The sequence below is a fragment of the Oncorhynchus mykiss genome, chromosome 23 (genome assembly GCF_013265735.2).
Source record: "Oncorhynchus mykiss isolate Arlee chromosome 23, USDA_OmykA_1.1, whole genome shotgun sequence".
Taxonomy (NCBI): domain Eukaryota; kingdom Metazoa; phylum Chordata; class Actinopteri; order Salmoniformes; family Salmonidae; genus Oncorhynchus; species Oncorhynchus mykiss.
The window spans coordinates 2,999,477-3,021,528 of NC_048587.1; the positions used below are offsets into that span (position 1 = coordinate 2,999,477).

General features: G+C 46.4%; 3 protein-coding genes across 8 annotated transcripts in view; 1 reads left to right on the forward strand and 2 right to left on the reverse strand.

The window, feature by feature from the left end:
• LOC110518872 (transcription factor A, mitochondrial) overlaps positions 1–8,123 on the reverse strand; it is a 29,534-nt gene extending 21,411 nt beyond the window's left edge. For 3 of the 4 annotated variants that reach the window (XM_036959685.1, XM_036959686.1, XM_036959683.1), the window contains exons 1-5: positions 7,864–8,122; positions 7,487–7,537; positions 4,096–4,223; positions 3,934–4,004; positions 1,245–1,394 (exon numbers count right to left, since the gene is read on the reverse strand). In XM_036959685.1, coding sequence (XP_036815580.1) covers positions 1,245–1,394; positions 3,934–4,004; positions 4,096–4,223; positions 7,487–7,537; positions 7,864–7,949 — 486 coding nt within the window. In that variant the 5' untranslated portion in view covers positions 7,950–8,122. Of the gene's footprint in view, positions 1–1,244; positions 1,395–3,933; positions 4,005–4,095; positions 4,224–7,486; positions 7,538–7,863 lie in introns of all 4 variants that reach the window. The other variant, XM_036959687.1, reaches the window with a different exon arrangement.
• Positions 8,124–10,227: 2,104 nt separating this feature from the next.
• Positions 10,228–13,467, reverse strand: LOC110518874 (ubiquitin-conjugating enzyme E2 D4). The gene is made up of 7 exons (XM_036960343.1): positions 13,274–13,467; positions 12,431–12,494; positions 12,148–12,179; positions 11,929–12,006; positions 11,720–11,825; positions 11,328–11,421; positions 10,228–11,119 (listed from the first exon to the last, which is right to left on the reverse strand). Exons 1-7 carry the CDS (start codon positions 13,295–13,297, stop codon positions 11,074–11,076), a joined length of 444 nt encoding a protein of 147 aa, XP_036816238.1. The 5' UTR covers positions 13,298–13,467; the 3' UTR covers positions 10,228–11,073.
• Positions 13,468–18,985: 5,518 nt separating this feature from the next.
• Positions 18,986–22,052, forward strand: LOC110518873 (ChaC, cation transport regulator homolog 2 (E. coli)). 3 transcript variants are annotated; one of them, XM_036960173.1, is made up of 4 exons: positions 18,986–19,368; positions 19,543–19,578; positions 20,407–20,914; positions 21,297–22,052. In XM_036960173.1, the coding sequence occupies exons 1-3, from the start codon at positions 19,195–19,197 to the stop codon at positions 20,884–20,886; spliced, it is 690 nt and encodes a 229-aa protein (XP_036816068.1). In that variant the 5' UTR covers positions 18,986–19,194; the 3' UTR covers positions 20,887–20,914; positions 21,297–22,052. The 3 variants fall into 3 exon arrangements, with proteins under 3 accessions (XP_036816068.1, XP_036816067.1, XP_036816069.1); XM_036960172.1 differs by having other exon boundaries at positions 18,987–19,368; positions 20,407–22,052; XM_036960174.1 differs by having other exon boundaries at positions 18,988–19,329; positions 20,407–22,052.

The window sequence follows — 22,052 nt, forward strand, 5'->3', positions numbered from 1 at the left end:
ACTTATTTGAACTTAATATAATACATCAATAAAATCAATTTAGCCTCAAATAAATAATGAAACATGTTCCATTTGGCTTAAATAATGCAAAAACAAAGTGTTGGAGAAGAAAGTAAAAGTGCAATATGTGCTATTTAAGAAAGCTTTTATGTGCTATGTAAGAACGTTTAAGTTCCTTGCTCAGAACATGAGAACATATGAAAGCTGGTGGTTCCTTTTAACATGAGTCTTCAATATTCCCAAGTAAGAAGTTTTAGGTTGTAGTTATTATAGGACTATTTCCCTCTATACCATTTGTATTTCATTAACCTTTGACTATTGGATGTTCTTATAGGCACTTTAGTATTGCCAGTGTAACAGTATAGCTTCCGTCCCTCTCCTCGCTCCTCCCTGGGCTCGAACCGGCAACACAACGACAACAGCCACCCTCGAAGCAGCCTTACCCATGCAGAGCAAGGGGAACAACCACTACAAGGCTCAGACCGAGTGACGTTTGAAACGCTATTAGCGCGCACTAACTAGCTAGCCATTTCACTTTGGTTACACCAGCCTCATCTCGGGAGTTGATAGGCTTGAAGTCATAAACAGCGCAATGCTTGACGAACAACGAAGAGCTGCTGGCAAAACGCAAAGAAAGTGCTGTTTGAATGAATGTTTATGCACCTGCTTCTGCCTACCACCGCTCGGTCAGATACTTAGATACTTGTATACTTGTATGCTCAGTCAGAATATATGCAACGCAGGACACGCTAGATAATATCTAGTAATATCATCAACCATGTGTAGTTAACTAGTGATTATGATTGATTGATTGTTTTTATAAGATAAGTTTAATGCTAGCTAGCAACTTACCTTGGCTTACTGCATTTGCGTAACAGGCAGGCTCCTTGTGGAGTGCAATGAGAGGCAGGTCGTTATTGCGTTGGACTAGTTAACTGTAAGGTTGAAAGATTGGATCCCCGAGCTGACAAGGTGAAAATCTGTCGTTCTACCCCTAAACGAGGCAGTTAACCCTCCGTTCCTCATTGAAAATAAGAACGTGTTCTTAACTGACTTGCCTAGTTAAATAAAGATAAAATAAAGGTGTAAAAAATCAATTAAAATAAAATTTAAAAATTCGGCCAAATCGGTGTCCAAAAATATCGATTTCCGATTGTTATGAAAACTTGAAATTGGCCCTAATTAATCTGCCATTCTGATTAATCGGTCGACCTCTACTATGAAGATCAATGAGCTACACTCACCCTCTTCCTCCTGATGGCTTTCCTCTTGGCCAGCCTACATCTCCTCTCCTGTTTCAGAGCAGCAGCCTGTGCAGGTGTGAGCTGGGACTGGTACCTCTGCATGTCCACCTTAAACTGTTCCCTGGCAACCACTGACGCCTGTTGAAAAGGCTGTGGGGGAAAGTCAACATGTATTTAGTTAATCAACCACACAAGTCTGTCCACAGTACAACAACGCTGATATGTCAATTTCAGGTAGGCTATAAGTCAAACAGCCTATTTTCAGTTATTTAAATACTGTCAAGTACATCCATGTTGGTAGGAAGTAGACGCATGACAGTCTGTGTAGTCTTCTCTGATGGAAGGTGCAAACATGGACTACTACACCTTGCTGTCCAAGGTGTCAGGGTCTGGGGACGGGGCTTGCTGCCCAAGGTGTCAGGGTCTGGGGGGGGCTTGCTGTCCAAGGTGTCAGGGTCTGGGGGGGGGGCCTGCTGTCCAAAGTGTCAGGGTCTGGGGGGGAGGCATGCTGTCCAAGGTGTCAGGGTCTGGGGGGCCCTGCTGTCCACAGTGTCAGGGTCTGGGGGGGGGGGCCTGCTGTCCACAGTGTCAGGGTCTGGGGGGCCCTGCTGTCCACGGTGTCAGGATCTGGGGGGGGCCCTGCTGTCCACGGTGTCAGGGTCTGGGGGGGGCCCTGCTGTCCACGGTGTCAGGGTCTGGGGGGCCCTGCTGTCCACGGTGTCAGGGTCTGGGGGGGGGGGGGGGGGGGGGGGCATGCTATCCACGGTGTCAGGGTCTGGGGGGGGGGCATGCTATCTACAGTGTCAGGGTCTGGGGGGCATGCTGTCCACGGTGTCAGGGTCTGGGGGGCCCTGCTGTCCACGGTGTCAGGGTCTGGGGGGGGGCATGCTATCCACAGTGTCAGGGTCTGGGGGGCCCTGCTGTCCACGGTGTCAGGATCTGGGGGGGCCCTGCTGTCCAAAGTGTCAGGGTCTGGGGGGGAGGCATGCTGTCCAAGGTGTCAGGGTCTGGGGGGCCCTGCTGTCCACAGTGTCAGGGTCTGGGGGGGGGGGCCTGCTGTCCACAGTGTCAGGGTCTGGGGGGCCCTGCTGTCCACGGTGTCAGGATCTGGGGGGGGCCCTGCTGTCCACGGTGTCAGGGTCTGGGGGGGGCCCTGCTGTCCACGGTGTCAGGGTCTGGGGGGCCCTGCTGTCCACGGTGTCAGGGTCTGGGGGGGGCATGCTATCCACGGTGTCAGGGTCTGGGGGGGGGGCATGCTATCTACAGTGTCAGGGTCTGGGGGGCATGCTGTCCACGGTGTCAGGGTCTGGGGGGCCCTGCTGTCCACGGTGTCAGGGTCTGGGGGGGGGCATGCTATCCACAGTGTCAGGGTCTGGGGGGCCCTGCTGTCCACGGTGTCAGGATCTGGGGGGGCCCTGCTGTCCACGGTGTCAGGGTCTGGGGGGGGCCCTGCTGTCCACGGTGTCAGGGTCTGGGGGGGGCCCTGCTGTCCACGGTGTCAGGGTCTGGGGGGGGGCCCTGCTGTCCACGGTGTCAGGATCTGGGGGGCCCTGCTGTCCACGGTGTCAGGGTCTGGGGGGCCCTGCTGTCCACGGTGTCAGGGTCTGGGGGGCCCTGCTGTCCACGGTGTCAGGGTCTGGGGGGCCCTGCTGTCCACGGTGTCAGGGTCTGGGGGGCCCTGCTGTCCACGGTGTCAGGGTCTGGGGGGCCCTGCTGTCCACGGTGTCAGGGTCTGGGGGGCCCTGCTGTCCACGGTGTCAGGGTCTGGGGGGCCCTGCTGTCCACGGTGTCAGGGTCTGGGGGGGGGGGGCATGCTATCCACGGTGTCAGGGTCTGGGGGGGGGGCATGCTATCCACGGTGTCACGGTCTGGGGGGGGGGGCATGCTATCCACGGTGTCAGGGTCTGGGGGGGGGCATGCTATCCATGGTGTCAGGGTCTGGAGGGCATGCTGTCCACGGTGTCAGGGTCTGGGGGGCCCTGCTGTCCACGGTGTCAGGGTCTGGGGGGGGCATGCTGTCCACGGTGTCAGGGTCTGGGGGGGGCATGCTGTCCAAATCAAATCAAATCAAATTTTATTTGTCACATACACGGTGTCAGGGTCTGGGGGGGCATGCTGTCCACGGTGTCAGGGTCTGGGGGGCCCTGCTGTCCACGGTGTCAGCGTCTGGGGGGCCCTGCTGTCCACGGTGTCAGGGTCTGGGGGGCCCTGCTATCCACGGTGTCAGGGTCTGGGGGGCCCTGCTGTCCACGGTGTCAGGGTCTGGGGGGCCCTGCTGTCCACGGTGTCAGGGTCTGGGGGGCCCTGCTGTCCACGGTGTCAGGGTCTGGGGGGCCCTGCTGTCCACTGTGTCAGGGTCTGGGGGGGGCATGCTGTCCACGGTGTCAGGGTCTGGGGGGGCAAGCTGTCCACGGTGTCAGGGTCTGGGGGGCCCTGCTGTCCACGGTGTCAGGGTCTGGGTGGCCCTGCTGTCCACGGTGTCAGGGTCTGGGGGGGGGGGGCATGCTGTCCACGGTGTCAGGGTCTGGGGGGGGGGGGCATGCTGTCCACGGTGTCAGGGTCTGGGGGGGGGGCATGCTGTCCACGGTGTCAGGGTCTGGGGGGGGCCTTGCTGTCCACGGTGTCAGGGTCTGGGGGGGGGGCCTTGCTGTCTACTGAAGTGTCGCTACTGAATCAAGACACAACCTACCTGTTTCTGGTCTGCTGTCAGAGTTCTCCACTGTTGTGCAATCTTCCTTATCACATCGACAGCTTTGACATCTGAAACTCACATCAACATTAACTCAGTGATGTGTGAAGACAAAGGAATGAGTGAAGCTGTAGAGATACTGTCCATTCTAACACCAGTCACCTGGATACTCCCTGACAACGAGAGGTTGTTGCTGTTTCACAAATCTCATGTATCCGTTCAGGGGCCTCTTAGGGGGAGCGCCTGCAATGGTGGTCAAACTCTTTACCGCTGGGATCACATTGACGAGCCTACAACACACACCACAACACATTATCCCTACAACACATTATCCCTTGTAATGGAAAAATTGCAAGATTATGTTATAATGCTTTTATTGCATCATGGTTGTGTTATGCAACAGAAGAGTATTTTGTTAACTATTGTGTGTGTGTTCTACTGAGGGTGGGCTTCTGGGAGATTACACTGAGATTTACGATGTCTTTAAGTGATAAAACCTAAAGAGCATTACAGAGAATGAGGTAATGTTTCTGTTCTATACCGTAGCAGGGTGAGATGGTTCCAGTTTGGAGTCAGAGGACCAGACACTGGTCTATACAATGAAAACTGTTGACACAGCAGATGCTGTCTGCTATGTATTATAGATACCTTTCATACAAATCTTAACCTTGTGACCCATTCTATGTATCTGTTGTTTGTCATGTAGGTTGAAAGGGGTGTATTAGAAATGGTGCATCATTGAAAGTCAAATGCTATTGCAAAGCTCTCATTATTAAAGATTTAGTTTAAGTATAACTCTGACTTGTGTGATAAGTTTGTCTCTCCTCATTTGATAGTAGAGAAATGAGCCACCACACCACAATACATTATCCCTACTACACACTAGGTGTCGACCGATTAATCGGAATGGCCGATTAATTAGGGCCGATTTCAAGTTTTCGTAATCTGAAATCGGTATTTTTGGACACAGATTAAAAAAAATAAAAAATGTTTTAACTAGGCAAGTCAGTTAAGAACACATTCTTATTTTCAATGACGGCCTAGGAACGGTGGGTTCACTGTCTTGTTCAGGGGCAGAACGACAGACCCCGCCCTGTGCAACTGGGTACTGGACTTCCTGACGGGCCGCCCCCAGGTGGTGAGGGTAGGCAACAACATTTCCACCCCGCTGATCCACAACACTGGGGCCCCACAAGGATGCGTTCTGAGCCCTCTCCTGTACTCCCTGTTCACCCACGACTGCGTGGCCACGCACGCCTCCAACTCAATCATCAAGTTTGCGGACGACACAACAGTGGTAGGCTTGATTACCAACAACGACGAGACGGCCTACAGGGAGGAGGTGAGGGCCCTCGGAGTGTGGTGTCAGGAAAATAACCTCACACTCAACGTCAACAAAACTAAGGAGATGATTGTGGACTTCAGGAAACAGCAGAGGGAACACCCCCCTATCCACATCGATGGAACAGTAGTGGAGAGGGTAGTAAGTTAAGTTCCTCGGCGTACACATCACAGACAAACTGAATTGGTCCACCCACACAGACAGCATTGTGAAGAAGGCGCAGCAGCGCCTCTTCAACCTCAGGAGGCTGAAGAAATTTGGCTTGTCACCAAAAGCACTCACAAACTTCTACAGATGCACAATCGAGAGCATCCTGTCGGGCTGTATCACCGCCTGGTACGGCAACTGCTCCGCCCACAACCGTAAGGCTCTCCAGATAGTAGTGAGGTCTGCACAACGCATCATCGGGGGCAAACTACCTGCCCTCCAGGACACCTACACCACCCAATGTCACAGGAAGGCCATAAAGATCATCGAGGACAACAACCACCCGAGCCACTGCCTGTTCACCTCGCTATCATCCAGAAGGTGAGGTCATTACAGGTGCATCAAAGCGGGGACCGAGAGACTGAAAAACAGCTTCTATCTCAAGGCCGTCAGACTGTTAAACAGCCACCACTAACATTGAGTGGCTGCTGCCAACACACTGACTCAACTCCAGCCACTTTAATAATGGGAATTGATGGGAAATTATGTAAAATATATCACTAGCCACTTTAAACAATGCTACCTAATATAATGTTTACATACCCTACATTATTCATCTCATATGTATATACTGTACTCTATATCATCTACTGAATCTTTATGTAATACATGTATCACTAGCCACTTTAACTATGCCATGTTGTTTACATACTCATCTCATATGTATATACTGCACTCAATACCATCTACTGTATCTTGCCTATGCCGCTCTGTACCATCACTCATTCATATATCTTTATGTACATATTCTTTATCCCCTTACACTTGTGTCTATAAGGTAGTAGTTTTGGAATTGTTAGCTAGATTACTTGTTGGTTATTACTGCATTGTCGGAACTAGAAGCACAAGCATTTCGTTACACTCGCATTAACATCTGCTAACCATGTGTATGCTTTGGGGATGACCAGTGAGAAATACCTGCTGGAGCGAGGGCTACGGGTGGGTGTTGTTATCGTGACCAGTGAGCTGAGATAAGGTGGAGCTTTACCTAGCACAGACTTACAGATGACCTGGAGCCAGTGGGTCTGGCAACGAATATATAGCGAGGGCCAGCCGACTAGAGCATACAGGTCACAGTGGTGGGTGGTGTAAGGTGCTTTGGTAACAAAACAGATGGCACTGTGACAGACTACATCCAATTTGCTGAGTAGAGTATTCAAAGTTATTTTGTAGATGACTTCGCCGAAGTCGAGGATCGGTAGGATTGTCCGTTTTACTAGGGTAAGTTTGGCGGCGTGAGTGAAGGAGGCTTTGTTGCGACATAGAAAGACGATTCTAGATTTGATTTTTTATTGAAGATGTTTGATATGAGTCTGGAAGGAGAGTTTACAGTCTAGCCAGACACCTAGGTATTTCTAGTTGTCCACGTATTCTAGGTCAGAACCGTCCACCGTAGTGATGCTAGTTGGGCGGGCAGCGAACGGTTGAAAAGCATGCATTTGGTTTTGCAGGCGTTTAAGAGCAGTAGGAAGTCACAGAAGGAGTGTTGTATGGCATTGAAGCTCGTTTGGAGGTTTGTTAACACAGTGTCCAAACAAGGGCCAGAAAGGAGCAGATTTCTGGGTGTGGTAGAATAGATTCAGGGCATAATGTGCAGACAGGGGTATGGTGGGGTGCGGGTACAGTGGAGGTAAGCCCAGGCACTGAGTGATGAAAAGAGAGGTTGCATCTCTGGACAAGCTGGTTATACTAGGTGAGGTCACCGCATGTGTGGGAGATGGGACAATGGAGGTATCTAAGGCATGTAGTGGGACTAGGGGCTCCGCAGTAAACTAAAACAATGATAATTATCCTAAACAACAGTATACAAGACATATTAACATTTGAGAGAGGCATAAAGCAATCACAGGTGTTGATTGGGAGAGCTAGCTACAACAGCTAATCAGCTAAGACAACAACAGGTCAAATTGAGATGAATGGGCAGAGAGGGTCGGTTAACTAGACACAGGGCCTGAGTTCGGGGCTAGGGCAGACAGATAAACAAAGGTAAACAAAGTGGAGTACCTTGATGAATTTACAGTCCAGCAAGCACCAGCCCCCGTCCAAACAGGAGGCCTTTTGCAGTCATTGGAAATAATAAGAATTTGTTCTTAACTGACTTGTCCATTTTTAAAGGTTAAAAACATTTGACAAAATAAAACATGTCCTTGGATACCAGTCAGTGCCAGTCAAGCTAACCTTGGCTAACCTTAACTAGCTAACTAACTAGGCTCTAATTAGACTAATACTGGCGTGATAGCTGGAAATAAAGCAATTCCTTTGCAGAATTGGTTTTATGAATGTCCAAAAATCTATAATACCAATTATAAATTGTACAGGGTGGCTTACTAACTACCTAGCATATCTATCTTGACAACGGGAAGTTTTGCTCCTTATGTTACCTTGTAAGACTGGATGCGTGGGAGAAGAGACTGAATGACTTTTTCAAAAGGCAAACCCCAGAAAACATCAGACCGAAAGGTGCCATGTCTGGTTGACTAGACGGTCAGGATACAGCTTTGACAGAGACAACAATGGTACTGTCCCGTACTGACTGGCTCACAAGTTCCTCGTTGTTTATTAGCTACCTAATTCAATAATGTCCGTTTGCCCCTGCCATGCACGGATAACCCGCCTTCACCGCTCCGCTGCATTGTGGGAAAAGGTCATGGCAGTGTTTACGTAGTTTAAGATTCACTGCAGCACATTCACGAAAAATGGGAACGTCAACCAATTATTTATGTGACCAATAAATAATCAAGTGACTTTTGAATTACTCCAATAAATTGCTGTGTTCTTGACCCATGGGTTTCATTTATATAAATTATATTTTTTGCGTTCTTGACCCATGGGTTTCATTTATATAAATTCTATTTTTTGCGTTCATGACCCATGGGTTTCATTTATATAAATTATATTTTTTGCGTTCTTGACCCATGGGTTTCATTTATATAAATTATATTTTTTGCGTTCTTGACCCATGGGTTTCATTTATATAAATTATATTTTTTGCATTCTTGACCCATGGGTTTAATTTATATAAATGATAAATGCTGCGATATGTTTTTATTTGTGTTCACCTTTATTTAACCAGGTAGGCCAGTTGAGAACAAGTTCTCATTTACAATTGCGACCTGGCCAAGATAAAGCAAAGCAGTTCGACAGATACAGCAACACGGAGTTACACATGGAGTAAAACAAACATACAGTCAATAATACAGTAGAAAAATAAGTCTATATACAATGTGAGCAAATGAGGTGAGATAAGGGAGGTAAAGGCAAAAAAAAGGCCATGGTGACAAAGTAAATACAATATAGCAAGTAAAACACTGGAATGGTAGATTTGCAGTGGAAAAAATGTAGAGATAGAAATAATGGGATGCAAAGGAGCTAAATAAATACAATAGGGGGAGAGGTAGTTGTTTGGGCTAAATAATAGATGGGCTATGTACAGGTGCTGCTCTGACAGCTGGTGCTTAAAGCTAGTGAGGGAGCTAAGTGTTTCCAGTTTCAGAGAATTTTGTAGTTCGTTCCAGTCATTGGTAGCAGAGAATTGGAAGGAGGAGGCCAAAGGAAGAATTCGTTTTGGGGGTGACCAGAGAGATATACCTGCTGGAGTGCGTGCTACAGGTGGGTGCTGCTATGGTGACCAGCAAGCTGAGATAAGGGGGGGACTTTACCTAGCAGGGTCTTGTAGATGACCTGGAGCCAGTGGGTTTGGCGATAAGTATGAGGCGAGGGCCATCCAACGAGAGCATTGGTGGGTAGAAAATTAGGCTTTGGTGACAGTGGGGCTTTGGTGACAAAACGGATGGCTGGCACTGTGATAGACTGCATCCAATTTGCTGAGTAGAGTATTGGAGGCTATTTTGTAAATGACATCGCCAAAGTAAAGGATCGGTAGGATGGTCAGTTTTACAAGGGTATGTTTGGCAGCATGAGTGAAGGATGCTTTGTTGCGAAATAGGAAGCCGATTCTCAGTTTAGCTTTGGATTGGAGATATTTGATGTGAGTCAAAAGCTTGTTTGGAAGCTTGGTAACACAGTGTCCAAAGAAGGGCCAGATGTGTACAGAATGGTGTCGTCTGCGTAGAGGTGGATCAAGGAATCACCAGCAGCAGGAGCGACATCGTTGATATATACAGAGAAAAGAGTCAGCCCGAGAATTGAACCCTGTGGCACCCCCATAGAGACTGCCAGAGGTCCGAACAACAGACCCTCCGATTTAACACACTGAACTCTGAGGCGTAGTTGGTGAACCAGGCGAGGCAGTCATTAGAGAAACCAAGGCTGTTGAATACGGTGATTGACAAGAGTCGAAAGCTTTGGCCAGGTCGATGAAGACGGCTGCACAGTACTGTCTTTTATCAATGGTGGTGTAAACAATCAGCTACTGGTGTAAGACAGCCTGATGCCCCTTGGCCATACCCAGTAACAGGGGCAGACAAGCCCCCATCACACTTTCTGTAAGACAGCCTGGTGCCCCTTGGACATACCCAGTAACAGGGGCAAACCCATCACACTTTGTTTGATCAGTTGAGTAACCCTCTGAATCTCCACCCATTGGTCTGCACTCATTTCCCAGGGAGTGTCTTTCAGGAGTCAGCAGTTACAACTCAACTCACTGTGAGCATCATTCACTCCACTGAACATGTTGAGCCTTTACACTGGTTTAATATTTAACTCATAATAAAACTAACTCATGCTTACCTCAGGACAATTTTCCATGCTTTCAACAGCAGTGAATTAGAACACATGAACATTAATAAAAAGTGTACCATTCTTTAATTATACAAAAGTGCTAAACAGCATAAGCCATAACTGAAGCCCCTAAATCACTGTTAATGGCAGAGAATGTATTTCAATGTTTTAATGATACAAGTTCTGACTTAATGCTAAAACAACTAAAGTAGGTCCAGAATAGTTTGATACAATAAAAAAAAAAACTGTAAAATTGGTTTGATTCCTCAATTTCCCTCTTTATGGGTGAGTCAGCAGAGCCATGAGTATGTTGTACTGTAGCAGTAGGCCACAGTATTCTGATGACTAACAGCAGGCTACAGTATTCTGATGACTAACAGCAGGCTACAGTATTCTGATGACTGGAACAGCAGGCTCCAGTATTCTGATGACTGGAACAGCAGGCTCCAGTATTCTGATGACTGGAACAGCAGGCTCCAGTATTCTGATGACTGGAACAGCAGGCTCCAGTATTCTGATGACTGGAACAGCAGGCTACAGTATTCTGATGACTGGAACAGCAGACTACAATATTCTGATGACTGGAACAGCAGGCTACAATATTCTGATGACTGGAACAGCAGGCTACAATATTCTAATGACTTCCTCTTCCATTCATGAGACAAGAAACAAAAGTTCCCAAAACCAGGAAGTAGGGATAACAACAATGTACAGTTGTTGTCCCCCATATCTATCACCCTTAATGTACATATGTGCAGTGTATACCCCCTGTAAACACAAAATCATCTATAGTTCATGGGTTCACATGATAAATGTTGACAGTACAATGTGTTCCATATCACCTAAGTTTACTTTCTATTACCAGAATGTACAGTGTTTTGTGACTTTAAAAAACATCTTCAGGAGGGCCTTTACATTGCATACTTCTGAGTCCAATCTCTTGCTAGTCTATTGTATCTGGAAACAAAATAAATACGGTTATCTCACAATAACAATGGCAGAAATAATATGAAACAAAGTTTAAATGTCATCTCTGTTGATTTGCTATAGAATGTTCAAATATACTGCAACGATCTAAATAGGTACAGCATTATTCAAAGAATTTGGTTCCAGCAGCTCATTGGAGAAATAGGCGTAACACTTTACACAGTTACAATATACTCACTTCTCTTTGTCTAGTTTGTAGATCTGTGCTATGTCTGGAACTAAGGGGTCGTCCGGGTTCGGGTCACAAAGCAACGAACATATGGACAACAGAACTGGAAAACAGATGAAGCGACAGATGAAGTTGTGTCTTAAATGGTCATCGGCATTTCACATTCTATTCACGATCAGTGAGATTGTTCATTCGGATTTAATGATCAGGTTAAAGTTATAGAAGGGTTGTAATATTGTGATTTAATGATCAGGTTAACGTTATAGGAGGGTTGTAATAGAACATTCTACAAGTGTTGGCTGGAACAATGTTTTAACATGGAACCAGGTGTGTCATTTATACCAGTTAGCCAGCTACATTGTGTCAGCATGTGTAGTAAAGTACCAGCCCAGTTAACTCACCTTTTGATACAGTTAATGCTGGAGACCACTGGGATCGCAAAATGTCCAAGCAAATGCTCCCGTTACTGTTGATGTTTGGATGATAGATCTTTGTTGTGAATGCTACCTGTAGAAAGATGGACATGTGTTTATGTTCAATTTATCCACGAGGACCATTCTTTAGCAACAGTTTAATGATGTAATGACATACATAACAAATCAATTCTTACCTTTGGTGGCTTGAAGGGATAGTCGGTGGGGAAGTGGATTGTGAGAAAGAAGACCCCACTTTGGTATGGACTATCACCCTAGGAATAACAGGAACAGATATACATTGTTATAAATTATGAAAAATGTACAATAAAATGAGTTCAATATCCATTCATACCTGTTCAGATGACCCATGTTGCAATCATTAAACACACACATCTTTTTGAAGTCATACTCACTGGCCCCATTATTGTTGCTTGCCAATGGAACACTGGAATATAGAAAGAGAACATGTATTAGGCCTATACAACCGGCCCCTCCAGGCAGGGGCCTGTACAACCGGCCCCTCTAGGTAGGGCCTATACAACCGGCCCCTCTAGGTAGGGCCTGTACCACCAGCCCAGGTCTCTCTAGGTAGGGCCTGTACAACCAGTCCCTCTAGGTAGGGCCTATACAACCAGCCTTAGTCCCTCTCCCCTTCACCGGATATAGACTGCATTACCCTCAGAGTCATAAACTTACAGTCCTCTCCCACGGGTCCAGCAGAGCACTGTGCTGGCGGATCCCTCTGCAGGTCATGAAGCTCCTAGGGGACAAAACAAGTCAGACAAGTAGTGCTAAGGGTTACACATGGAACTGAAAGCTGTCCTTGAGGACTAGGTCAGATACATTTTACATCCACGAAATAGCTGGGTTTCTTAACATGTCCCTAGTCATAGCTTTATTCGTAGATATATTTGACTGTAATAATGATAGGCCTACTTCATAATGCCCTGCCTTAGCTACAACCTCAAGTCAAATTAGACTAGTTATCATTACAACATGAACAGGTGCTGCACCTAAATAAGTGTATTTAGCATGAATAACTGTGTCCTGGAGAGGGGTTGAATGGCTGACAAAGAAAATTACAATCTAGTTTAGACGTGGTGCCATACCATGATATCATGTAATGCTAAACATTAAGATTGTGGGCCGTGTTAATTCATTGTTAACTAGCCTCCTCGTATGTGTGCTGTCTAGCTCGATAGCTGGCTATCTGGTTAGGATTAGAAATGAACCAATTATCTAGCAAGCGTAACATTAACAAACAATAACTTCCGATAGATGAGGTCCGGTTCGGTGACGCTAACGTTAGTTATCCAGCCACCCCGGCACAGCCGGCCGGCCACCCTGGCACAGCTAGCCACCCCGGCACAGCCGGCCGACCACCCTGGCACAGCTAGCACAGACAGCCACCCCGGCACAGCCGGCCGGTCACCCCGACACAGCCGGCCGACCACCCTGGCACTGCCGGCCACCCTGGCACAGCTAGCTACAGCTAGCCACCCTGGCACAGCTAGCCACAATGCTAGCTAACCATCTTACCTTCTGTATTCTTTTCAGTGCCATGGTGACCAACTTAGTAAAATGCCCCTAAGTACTCGTCGACTTCGTATTTTCTTAGATGTCTATTTAATAGTATTGCTTAAAAGGTAAAGGTATTTTATTTCCCTGAGTATATCGCCAAGACAAGGGTGTGTGTTTGTGGTTCCCTATTGTTTCCGCTTTCTGTTTACGGTCGGCTTTAAAGGGGATTTTGGGGATTGTAGTTCCTCTTCGGAAAATGTAGTTTTGTTCCAGCTCCCAGTAGCATTATGCACAATGCATTTCTCCCTTTCAACAATGATTGATTATTGAAATAACATATTTATTTCCCACTATCAATTCATTGATTGTATTTTTAAATAGTTTGCGTGTGTGTTTATTACTTTTAAATAAGAATAAACCTACTTGACAAAGCACATTTCATAATTTTATACTCTATATAATTTTATACTCTATTTTATACTCCTAATGTGTTGAGAGCTTCAAGTTCATTGGTGGTTGGAGTCATTAAAACTCGTTTTTCAACCACTCCACAAATTTCTTGTTAACAAACTATAGTTTTGGCAAGTTGGTTAGGACATACACTTAATTTTTCCAACAATTGTTTACAGACAGATTATTTCACTTATAATTCACCGTATCACAATTCAAATGGATCTGAAGTTTACATATGCTAAATTGACTGTGCCTTTAAACAGCTTGGAAAATTCAAGAAAATAATGTCATGGCTTTTGAAGCTTCTGATAGGCTAATTGACATTTTTTTAGTCAATTGGAGGTGTACCTGTGGAGGTATTTCAAGGCCTACCTTTAAACTCGGTGCCTCTTTGCTTGACATCATGGGAAAATCAAAAGAAAAAAGACCTCAGAAAAAAAATTGTAGGCCTTCACAAGTCTGGTTCATCATTGGAAGCAATTTCCAAACGCCTGAAGGTATCACGTTCATCTGTACAAATCAAATCAAATCAAATTTTATTTGTCACATACACATGGTTAGCAGATGTTAATGCGAGTGTAGCGAAATGCTTGTGCTTCTAGTTCCGACAATGCAGTAATAACAAGTAATCTAACTAACAATTCCAAAACTACTGTCTTGTACACAGTGTAAGGGGATAAAGAATATGTACATAAGGATATATGAATGAGTGATGGTACAGAGCAGCATAGGCAAGATACAGTAGATGGTATTGAGTACAGTATATACATATGAGATGAGTATGTAAACAAAGTGGCATAGTTTAAAGTGGCTAGTGATACATGTATTACATAAGGATACAGTCGATCATATAGAGTACAGTATATACGTATGCATATGAGATGAATAATGTAGGGTAAGTAACATTATATAAGGTAGCATTGTTTAAAGTGGCTAGTGATATATTTACATCATTTCCCATCAATTCCCATTATTAAAGTGGCTGGAGTTGAGTCAGTGTCAGTGTGTTGGCAGCAGCCACTCAGTGTTAGTGGTGGCTGTTTAACAGTCTGATGGCCTTGAGATAGAAGCTGTTTTTCAGTCTCTCGGTCCCAGCTTTGATGCACCTGTACTGACCTCGCCTTCTGGATGATAGCGGGGTGAACAGGCAGTGGCTCGGGTGGTTGATGTCCTTGATGATCTTTATGGCCTTCCTGTGACATCGGGTGGTGTAGGTGTCCTGGAGGGCAGGTAGTTTGCCCCCGGTGATGCGTTGTGCAGACCTCACTACCCTCTGGAGAGCCTTACGGTTGAGGGCGGTGCAGTTGCCATACCAGGCGGTGATACAGCCCGCCAGGATGCTCTCGATTGTGCATCTGTAGAAGTTTGTGAGTGCTTTTGGTGACAAGCCGAATTTCTTCAGCCTCCTGAGGTTGAAGAGGCGCTGCTGCGCCTTCTTCACGATGCTGTCTGTGTGAGTGGACCAATTCAGTTTGTCTGTGATGTGTATGCCGAGGAACTTAAAACTTGCTACCCTCTCCACTACTGTTCCATCAATGTGGATAGGGGGGTGTTCCCTCTGCTGTTTCCTGAAGTCCACAATCATCTCCTTAGTTTTGTTGACGTTGAGTGTGAGGTTATTTTCCTGACACCACACTCCGAGGGCCCTCTCCTCCTCCCTGTAGGCCGTCTCGTCGTTGTTGGTAATCAAGCCTACCACTGTTGTGTCGTCCGCAAACTTGATGATTGAGTTGGAGGCGTGCGTGGCCACGCAGTCACGGGTGAACAGGGAGTACAGGAGAGGGCTCAGAACGCACCCTTGTGGGGCCCCAGTGTTGAGGATCAGCGGGGAGGAGATGTTGTTGCCTACCCTCACCACCTGGGGGCGGCCCGTCAGGAAGTCCAGTACCCAGTTGCACAGGGCGGGGTCGAGACCCAGGGTCTCGAGCTTGATGACGAGCTTGGAGGGTACTATGGTGTTGAATGCCGAGCTGTAGTCGATGAACAGCATTCTCACATAAGTATTCCTCTTGTCCAGATGGGTTAGGGCAGTGTGCAGTGTGGTTGAGATTGCATCGTCTGTGGACCTATTTGGGCGGTAAGCAAATTGGAGTGGGTCTAGGGTGTCAGGTAGGGTGGAGGTGATATGGTCCTTGACTAGTCTCTCAAAGCACTTCATGATGACGGATGTGAGTGCTACGGGGCGGTAGTCGTTTAGCTCAGTTACCTTAGCTTTCTTGGGAACAGGAACAATGGTGGCCCTCTTGAAGCATGTGGAAACAGCAGACTGGTATAGGGATTGATTGAATATGTCCGTAAACACACCGGCCAGCTGGTCTGCGCATGCTCTGAGGGTGCGGCTGGGGATGCCGTCTGGGCCTGCAGCCTTGCGAGGGTTAACACGTTTAAATGTCTTACTCACCTCGGCTGCAGTGAAGGAGAGACCGCATGTTTTTGTTGCAGGCCGTGTCAGTGGCACTGTATTGGCAGCAAGACATCCTGGTCCGTGACTGGGCTGGATTTCTTCCTGTAGTCCGTGATTGACTGTAGACCCTGCCACATGCCTCTTGTGTCTGAGCCGTTGAATTGAGATTCTACTTTGTCTCTGTACTGGCGCTTAGCTTGTTTGATAGCCTTGCGGAGGGAATAGCTGCACTGTTTGTATTCGGTCATGTTACCAGACACCTTGCCCTGATTAAAAGCAGTGGTTCGCGCTTTCAGTTTCACACGAATGCTGCCATCAATCCACGGTTTCTGGTTAGGGAATGTTTTAAGCGTTGCTATGGGAACGACATCTTCAACGCACGTTCTAATGAACTCGCACACCGAATCAGCGTATTCGTCAATGTTGTTGTCTGACGCAATACGAAACATCTCCCAGTCCACGTGATGGAAGCAGTCTTGGAGTGTGGAGTCAGCTTGGTCGGACCAGCGTTGGACAGACCTCAGCGTGGGAGCCTCTTGTTTTAGTTTCTGTCTGTAGGCAGGGATCAACAAAATGGAGTCGTGGTCAGCTTTTCCGAAAGGGGGGCGGGGCAGGGCCTTATATGCGTCGCGGAAGTTAGAGTAACAATGATCCAAGGTCTTTCCACCCCTGGTTGCGCAATCGATATGCTGATAAAATTTAGGGAGTCTTGTTTTCAGATTAGCCTTGTTAAAAGCCCCAGCTACAATGAATGCAGCCTCCGGATAAATCGTTTCCAGTTTGCAGAGAGTTAAATAAAGTTTGTTCAGAGCCATCGATGTGTCTGCTTGGGGGGGGATATATACGACTGTGATTCTAATCGAAGAGAATTCTCTTGGTAGATAATGCGGTCTACATTTGATTGTGAGGAATTCTAAATCAGGTGAACAGAAGGATTTGAGTTCCTGTATGTTTCTTTCATCACACCATGTCACGTTGGCCATGAGGCATACGCCCCCGCCCCTCTTCTTACCAGAAAGATGTTTGTTTCTGTCAGCGCGATGCGTGGAGAAACCCGTTGGCTGCACCGCTTCGGATAGAGTCTCTCCAGTGAGCCATGTTTCAGTGAAGCAAAGGACGTTACCGTCTCTGATGTCCCTCTGGAATGCTACCCTTGCTCGGATTTCATCAACCTTGTTGTCAAGAGACTGGACATTGGCAAGAAGAATGCTAGGGAGTGGTGCACGGTGTGCCCGTCTCCGGAGTCTGAACAATAGTATGTAAGTATAAACACCATGGGACCACGCAGCCGTCATACCGCTCAGGAAGATGACGCATTCTGTGTCCTAGAGATGAAAGTACTTTGGTGCGAAAAGTGCAAATCAATCCCAGAACAACAGCAAATGTCCTTGTGAAGATGCTGGAGAAAACAGGTACAAAAGTATCTATACCCACAGTAAAAAGAGTCCTATTTTGACATAACCTGAAAGTCCGCTCAGCAAGGAAGAAGCTAAAACCCCCATTAAAAATCCCAAACTTCGTTTTGCAACTGAGATATACAACTTTGCAACTTTGAGATATCAGCTGATGTACGAAGGGCTATATAAATACATTTGATTTGATTTGACAATGACCCCAAGCATACTTCCAAAGTTGTGGCAAACTGGCATAAGGACAACAAAGTCAAGGTATTGGAGTGGCCATCACAAAGCCCTGACCTCAATCCAATAGAACATTTGTGGACAGAACTGAAAAAGCATGTGCGAGCAAGGAGGCCTACAAACCTGACTGTTACACCAGCTCTGTCAGGTGGAATGGGCCACAATTCACCCAGCTTATTGTGGGAAGCCACCCAAAACGTTTGACCCAAGTTAAACAATGTAAAGGCAATGCTACCAAATACTAATTGAGTGTATGTAAACTTCTGACCCACTTGGAATGTGATGAAAGTAATACAAGCTGAAATAAATAATTCTCTCTACTATTATTCTGACATTTCACATTCTTAAAATAGTGGTGATCCTAACTGACCTAAGACAGGGAATTTTAATTAGGATTAGATGTCAGGAGTTGTGAAAAACTGAGTTTAAATGTATTTGGCTAAGGTGTATGTGAACTTCTGACAAATTATCAGGACATGTAAACACCTTAATTGGCGTCCCATCAGTGTATTTAAGGTGTTTACATGTCCTAATAATTTGAAAGATTGCTCAGAAAACCAGGTGTTTTAACCAGTGTATGCTTCGATTTTGTCCTCATGGCAATTAAGACAAGCAGAGTAAGGTGCTAACATGACTATTGTATAATCTGCCTACTGCCATAATTTAATAAAAAATTATTCCTGGTCATATAAACAAACTCATTGAGGCTATCTCCATTTTAAAGTAGTCCATGTTCTTCAGTAGAGCAAGCTTCCCTCTAGCGCGAGTAAAGTGAGTTCGGAACAACTGAAAGTATGTGTCTTAGAAATAGTTATCATATACACACAAACTGAGAATTAAATATACTTCCCAAAAATAACGTTGTCGCTATGGTAGAACATTTATTTTGATTTCTGTATTCATCAGAGTACCATTATGTATGATTTGATTTCAGATGTGTCCATGTAAACATGATTATTAGGCAAGTCGTTCTTCCAAAGCATGTAAACGTTTTAATATATTACATTAATCCGACTATCCACAATAATCGCATTATATGCATGTAACCTTTCTCATTGGCGCTGCCCATGTCACAGATACAGAAACGTTTTGCAACAGAATCGGCATAATGATTACACCCCTGCTGTATCCTGTGCACGTGACGATTAAACTTTGATTTGATATTGAGTGCAGATTGAATTTGATGATGATTGATTACTAATGCCTGGCAAGTAAAGTCTGTGCTTGCGAGTTCTGTCTGACTATCACGTGACGAGTTGTTGGTTGCTTGAGATAGAAGTAGCTGGTCGCGACATTGAGCTCCGTTGTGAATGCAGTACAGTATTAGCTGCCACTAACAGAAAAGATGGTGGTGTATAGTGCTAAAAACTAAATGTTTGACAGTACATGCTACGTGAGGTGTGACAGTTATCCAGCCAGGTGGAGGAGCAGGTACAGTAGCTATGTGGGTGTTCGGTTATGGCTCTCTGATCTGGAAGGTGGATTTTCCCTATGAGGAGAAGCGGATCGGCTACATTTTAGGCTTCAGCCGGCGCTTCTGGCAAGGCAGCACCGACCACAGGGGAGTGCCAGGCAAGGTGACGTATCTATCTGTATGGATGACTAGTGAAGGGAGTGTAAGTTTATTATTAAGTAACAGTCTATGTTGACTAGTGGTGATATCCAGCTAGCTACATAACTGCTCTACAGCATCTGAACTGTAATACGGTGACTGGAGGCTCAATGCTGTTGACCTCTAAAGGTTGTATTTATTAAAGCTCAATCAGCTCCTCCCTGTCTTCTCTTTTCAGCCTGGCCGAGTCGTGACTCTGGTGGAGGACCCAGAGGTGAGCTGCCACATAGTTACTTACACCTGTGTGTGTGTGGTAATGTAACCGGTGTGACATGGCAACTAGTCCAACACTCTAACCACTAGGCTACCTGCCACCCCATGTGCCGAATACAACAGGTGTAGTAGACCTTACCGTGAAATGCTGAATACAACAGGTGTAGTAGACCTTACCGTGAAATGCTGAATACAACAGGTGTAGTAGACCTTACCGTGAAATGCTGCATACAACAGGTGTAGTAGACCTTACCGTGAAATGCTGAATACAACAGGTGTAGTAGACCTTACCGTGAAATGCTGAATACAACAGGTGTAGTAGACCTCACAGTGAAATGCTGAATACAACAGGTGTAGTAGACCTTACAGTGAAATGCTGAATACAACAGGTGTAGTAGACCTTACCGTGAAATGCTGAATACAACAGGTGTAGTAGATCTTACCGTGAAATGCTGAATACAACAGGTGTAGTAGATCTTACCGTGAAATGCTGAATACAACAGGTGTAGTAGACCTTACTGTGAAATGCTGAATACAACAGGTGTAGTAGACCTTACATATCCAGCACAGCGTCTCTTTGGCTGTTAGCCAATCCAGCACAGTGTCGAAGCTAGCTAACAAGACCCTCCTTCCTCTGATTTAGTTATTGCACAGTTGTCGCTGCTAATTTCCATAAACCTGGGACTTTCTGAGCTCTGGTCACCCGAGCTCTTCGCCGCCAACAGTCACTGAATGTCTTCCTGTGTCTCCTTCAGTGACTGGTCTCTGGTAGTTTTATTGGTAAAGGTCGTGCCTGGTATAACTGGGCTTCTCTCTCTCACTCTCTCAGGGTTGTGTCTGGGGCGTGGCATATAAGCTGCCGTCTGGCCGAGAGCAGGAAGTGAAGTGTTTCCTTGACTACCGGGAGAAGGGCGGTTACCGTGTCATCGCAGTGAACTTTCACCCCCGACCCTCCGTGACCCCCACACGACACACTGACACTCTCCCTGAACCCAGCCAGGCTCTGCTCTACATCGGTTCTAATGACAGCCCTGACTACCTGGGTCCCGCCCCCCTGGAGCTGATAGCCAATCAGATTGTAGATGCTGTCGGACCAAGTGGACGGAACACTGAATACCTGTTTTCATTGGCTGAGGCGCTGAGGACTCTCCTCCCTGAAGACTCAGACACACACCTCTTCTCTCTCGAAGACCTGGTTAGAGAGAGACTAGCACACACACTTACTACATGTGTGTCAGTAAACCATCGCAGGGATGCTGTAGATTGTCAGTCATGTGATTGTCTCCAGGACCATTCAGAGCTGGGTTAAGGTTAGGGTTAGGACCGTTCAAAGCTGGGTTAGGGTTAGGACCTTTCAAAGCTGGGTTAGGGTTAGGACTGTTCAGAGCTGGGTTAGGGTTAGGACTGTTCAGAGCAGGGTTAGGGTTAGGACCGTTCAGAGCTGGGTTAAGGTTAGGACTGTTCAGAGCTCGGTTAGGACTGTTCAGAGCTGGGTTAGGGTTAGGACTGTTCAGAGCTGGGTTAGGGTTGGGACTGTTCAGAGCTAGGGTTAGGGTTGGGACTGTTCAGAGCTGGGTTAGGGTTAGGACTGTTCAGAGCTGGGTTAGGACTGTTCAGAGCTGGGTTAGGGTTAGGACTGTTCAGAGCTGGGTTAGGACTGTTCAGAGCTGGGTTATGACTGTTCAGAGCTGGGTTAGGGTTGGGACTGTTCAGAGCTGGGTTAGGGTTAGGACTGTTCAGAGCTGGGTTAGGGTTAGGACTGTTCAGAGCTGGGTTAGGACTGTTCAGAGCTGGGTTAGGGTTGGGACTGTTCAGAGCTGGGTTAGGACTGTTCAGAGCTGGGTTAGGACTGTTCAGAGCTGGGTTAGGGTTAGGACTGTTCAGAGCTGGGTCAGGGTTAGTAGAATATGTACCAAACCTGCCAGGTCAGTGTTACTTTTTGCGGCGTTCAAAACAACTGGGAATTCGATAAAAAACGAGCTCTGACTGGGGAGAAATCGATTTGAACGGTCATCCAACTCGGGAACTCGGGCCTCTTTCTAGAGCTCACTGACGTCATGATTTGACCTTATATTTTTACAAATTCCCAGTAGTTTTGAACGCGGCATTAGTCCTATCTCTAAGGACTGGTTTACTGTTCGAGATCTCTCACTTTCCAGCGATGTCATTTAAACCTGTCTCACGCTCCAGTGATGTCATTTAAACCTGTCTCACGCTCCAGTGATGTCATTTAAACCTGTCTCACGCTCCAGTGATGTCATTTAAACCTGTCTCATGCTCCAGTGATGTCATTTTAAACACTTGTCTCAGTCTCCAGTGATGTCATATTAAATAGCTGTCTCACTCTTCAGTCCATATAGACAGGTTGGTTATTTAGCAACAAAACTGACGCATTGAGGTAGTATGTACAGTTGAAGTCGGAAGTTTACATACACTTAGGTTGTAGTCATTAAAACTTGTTTTTCAACCACTCCA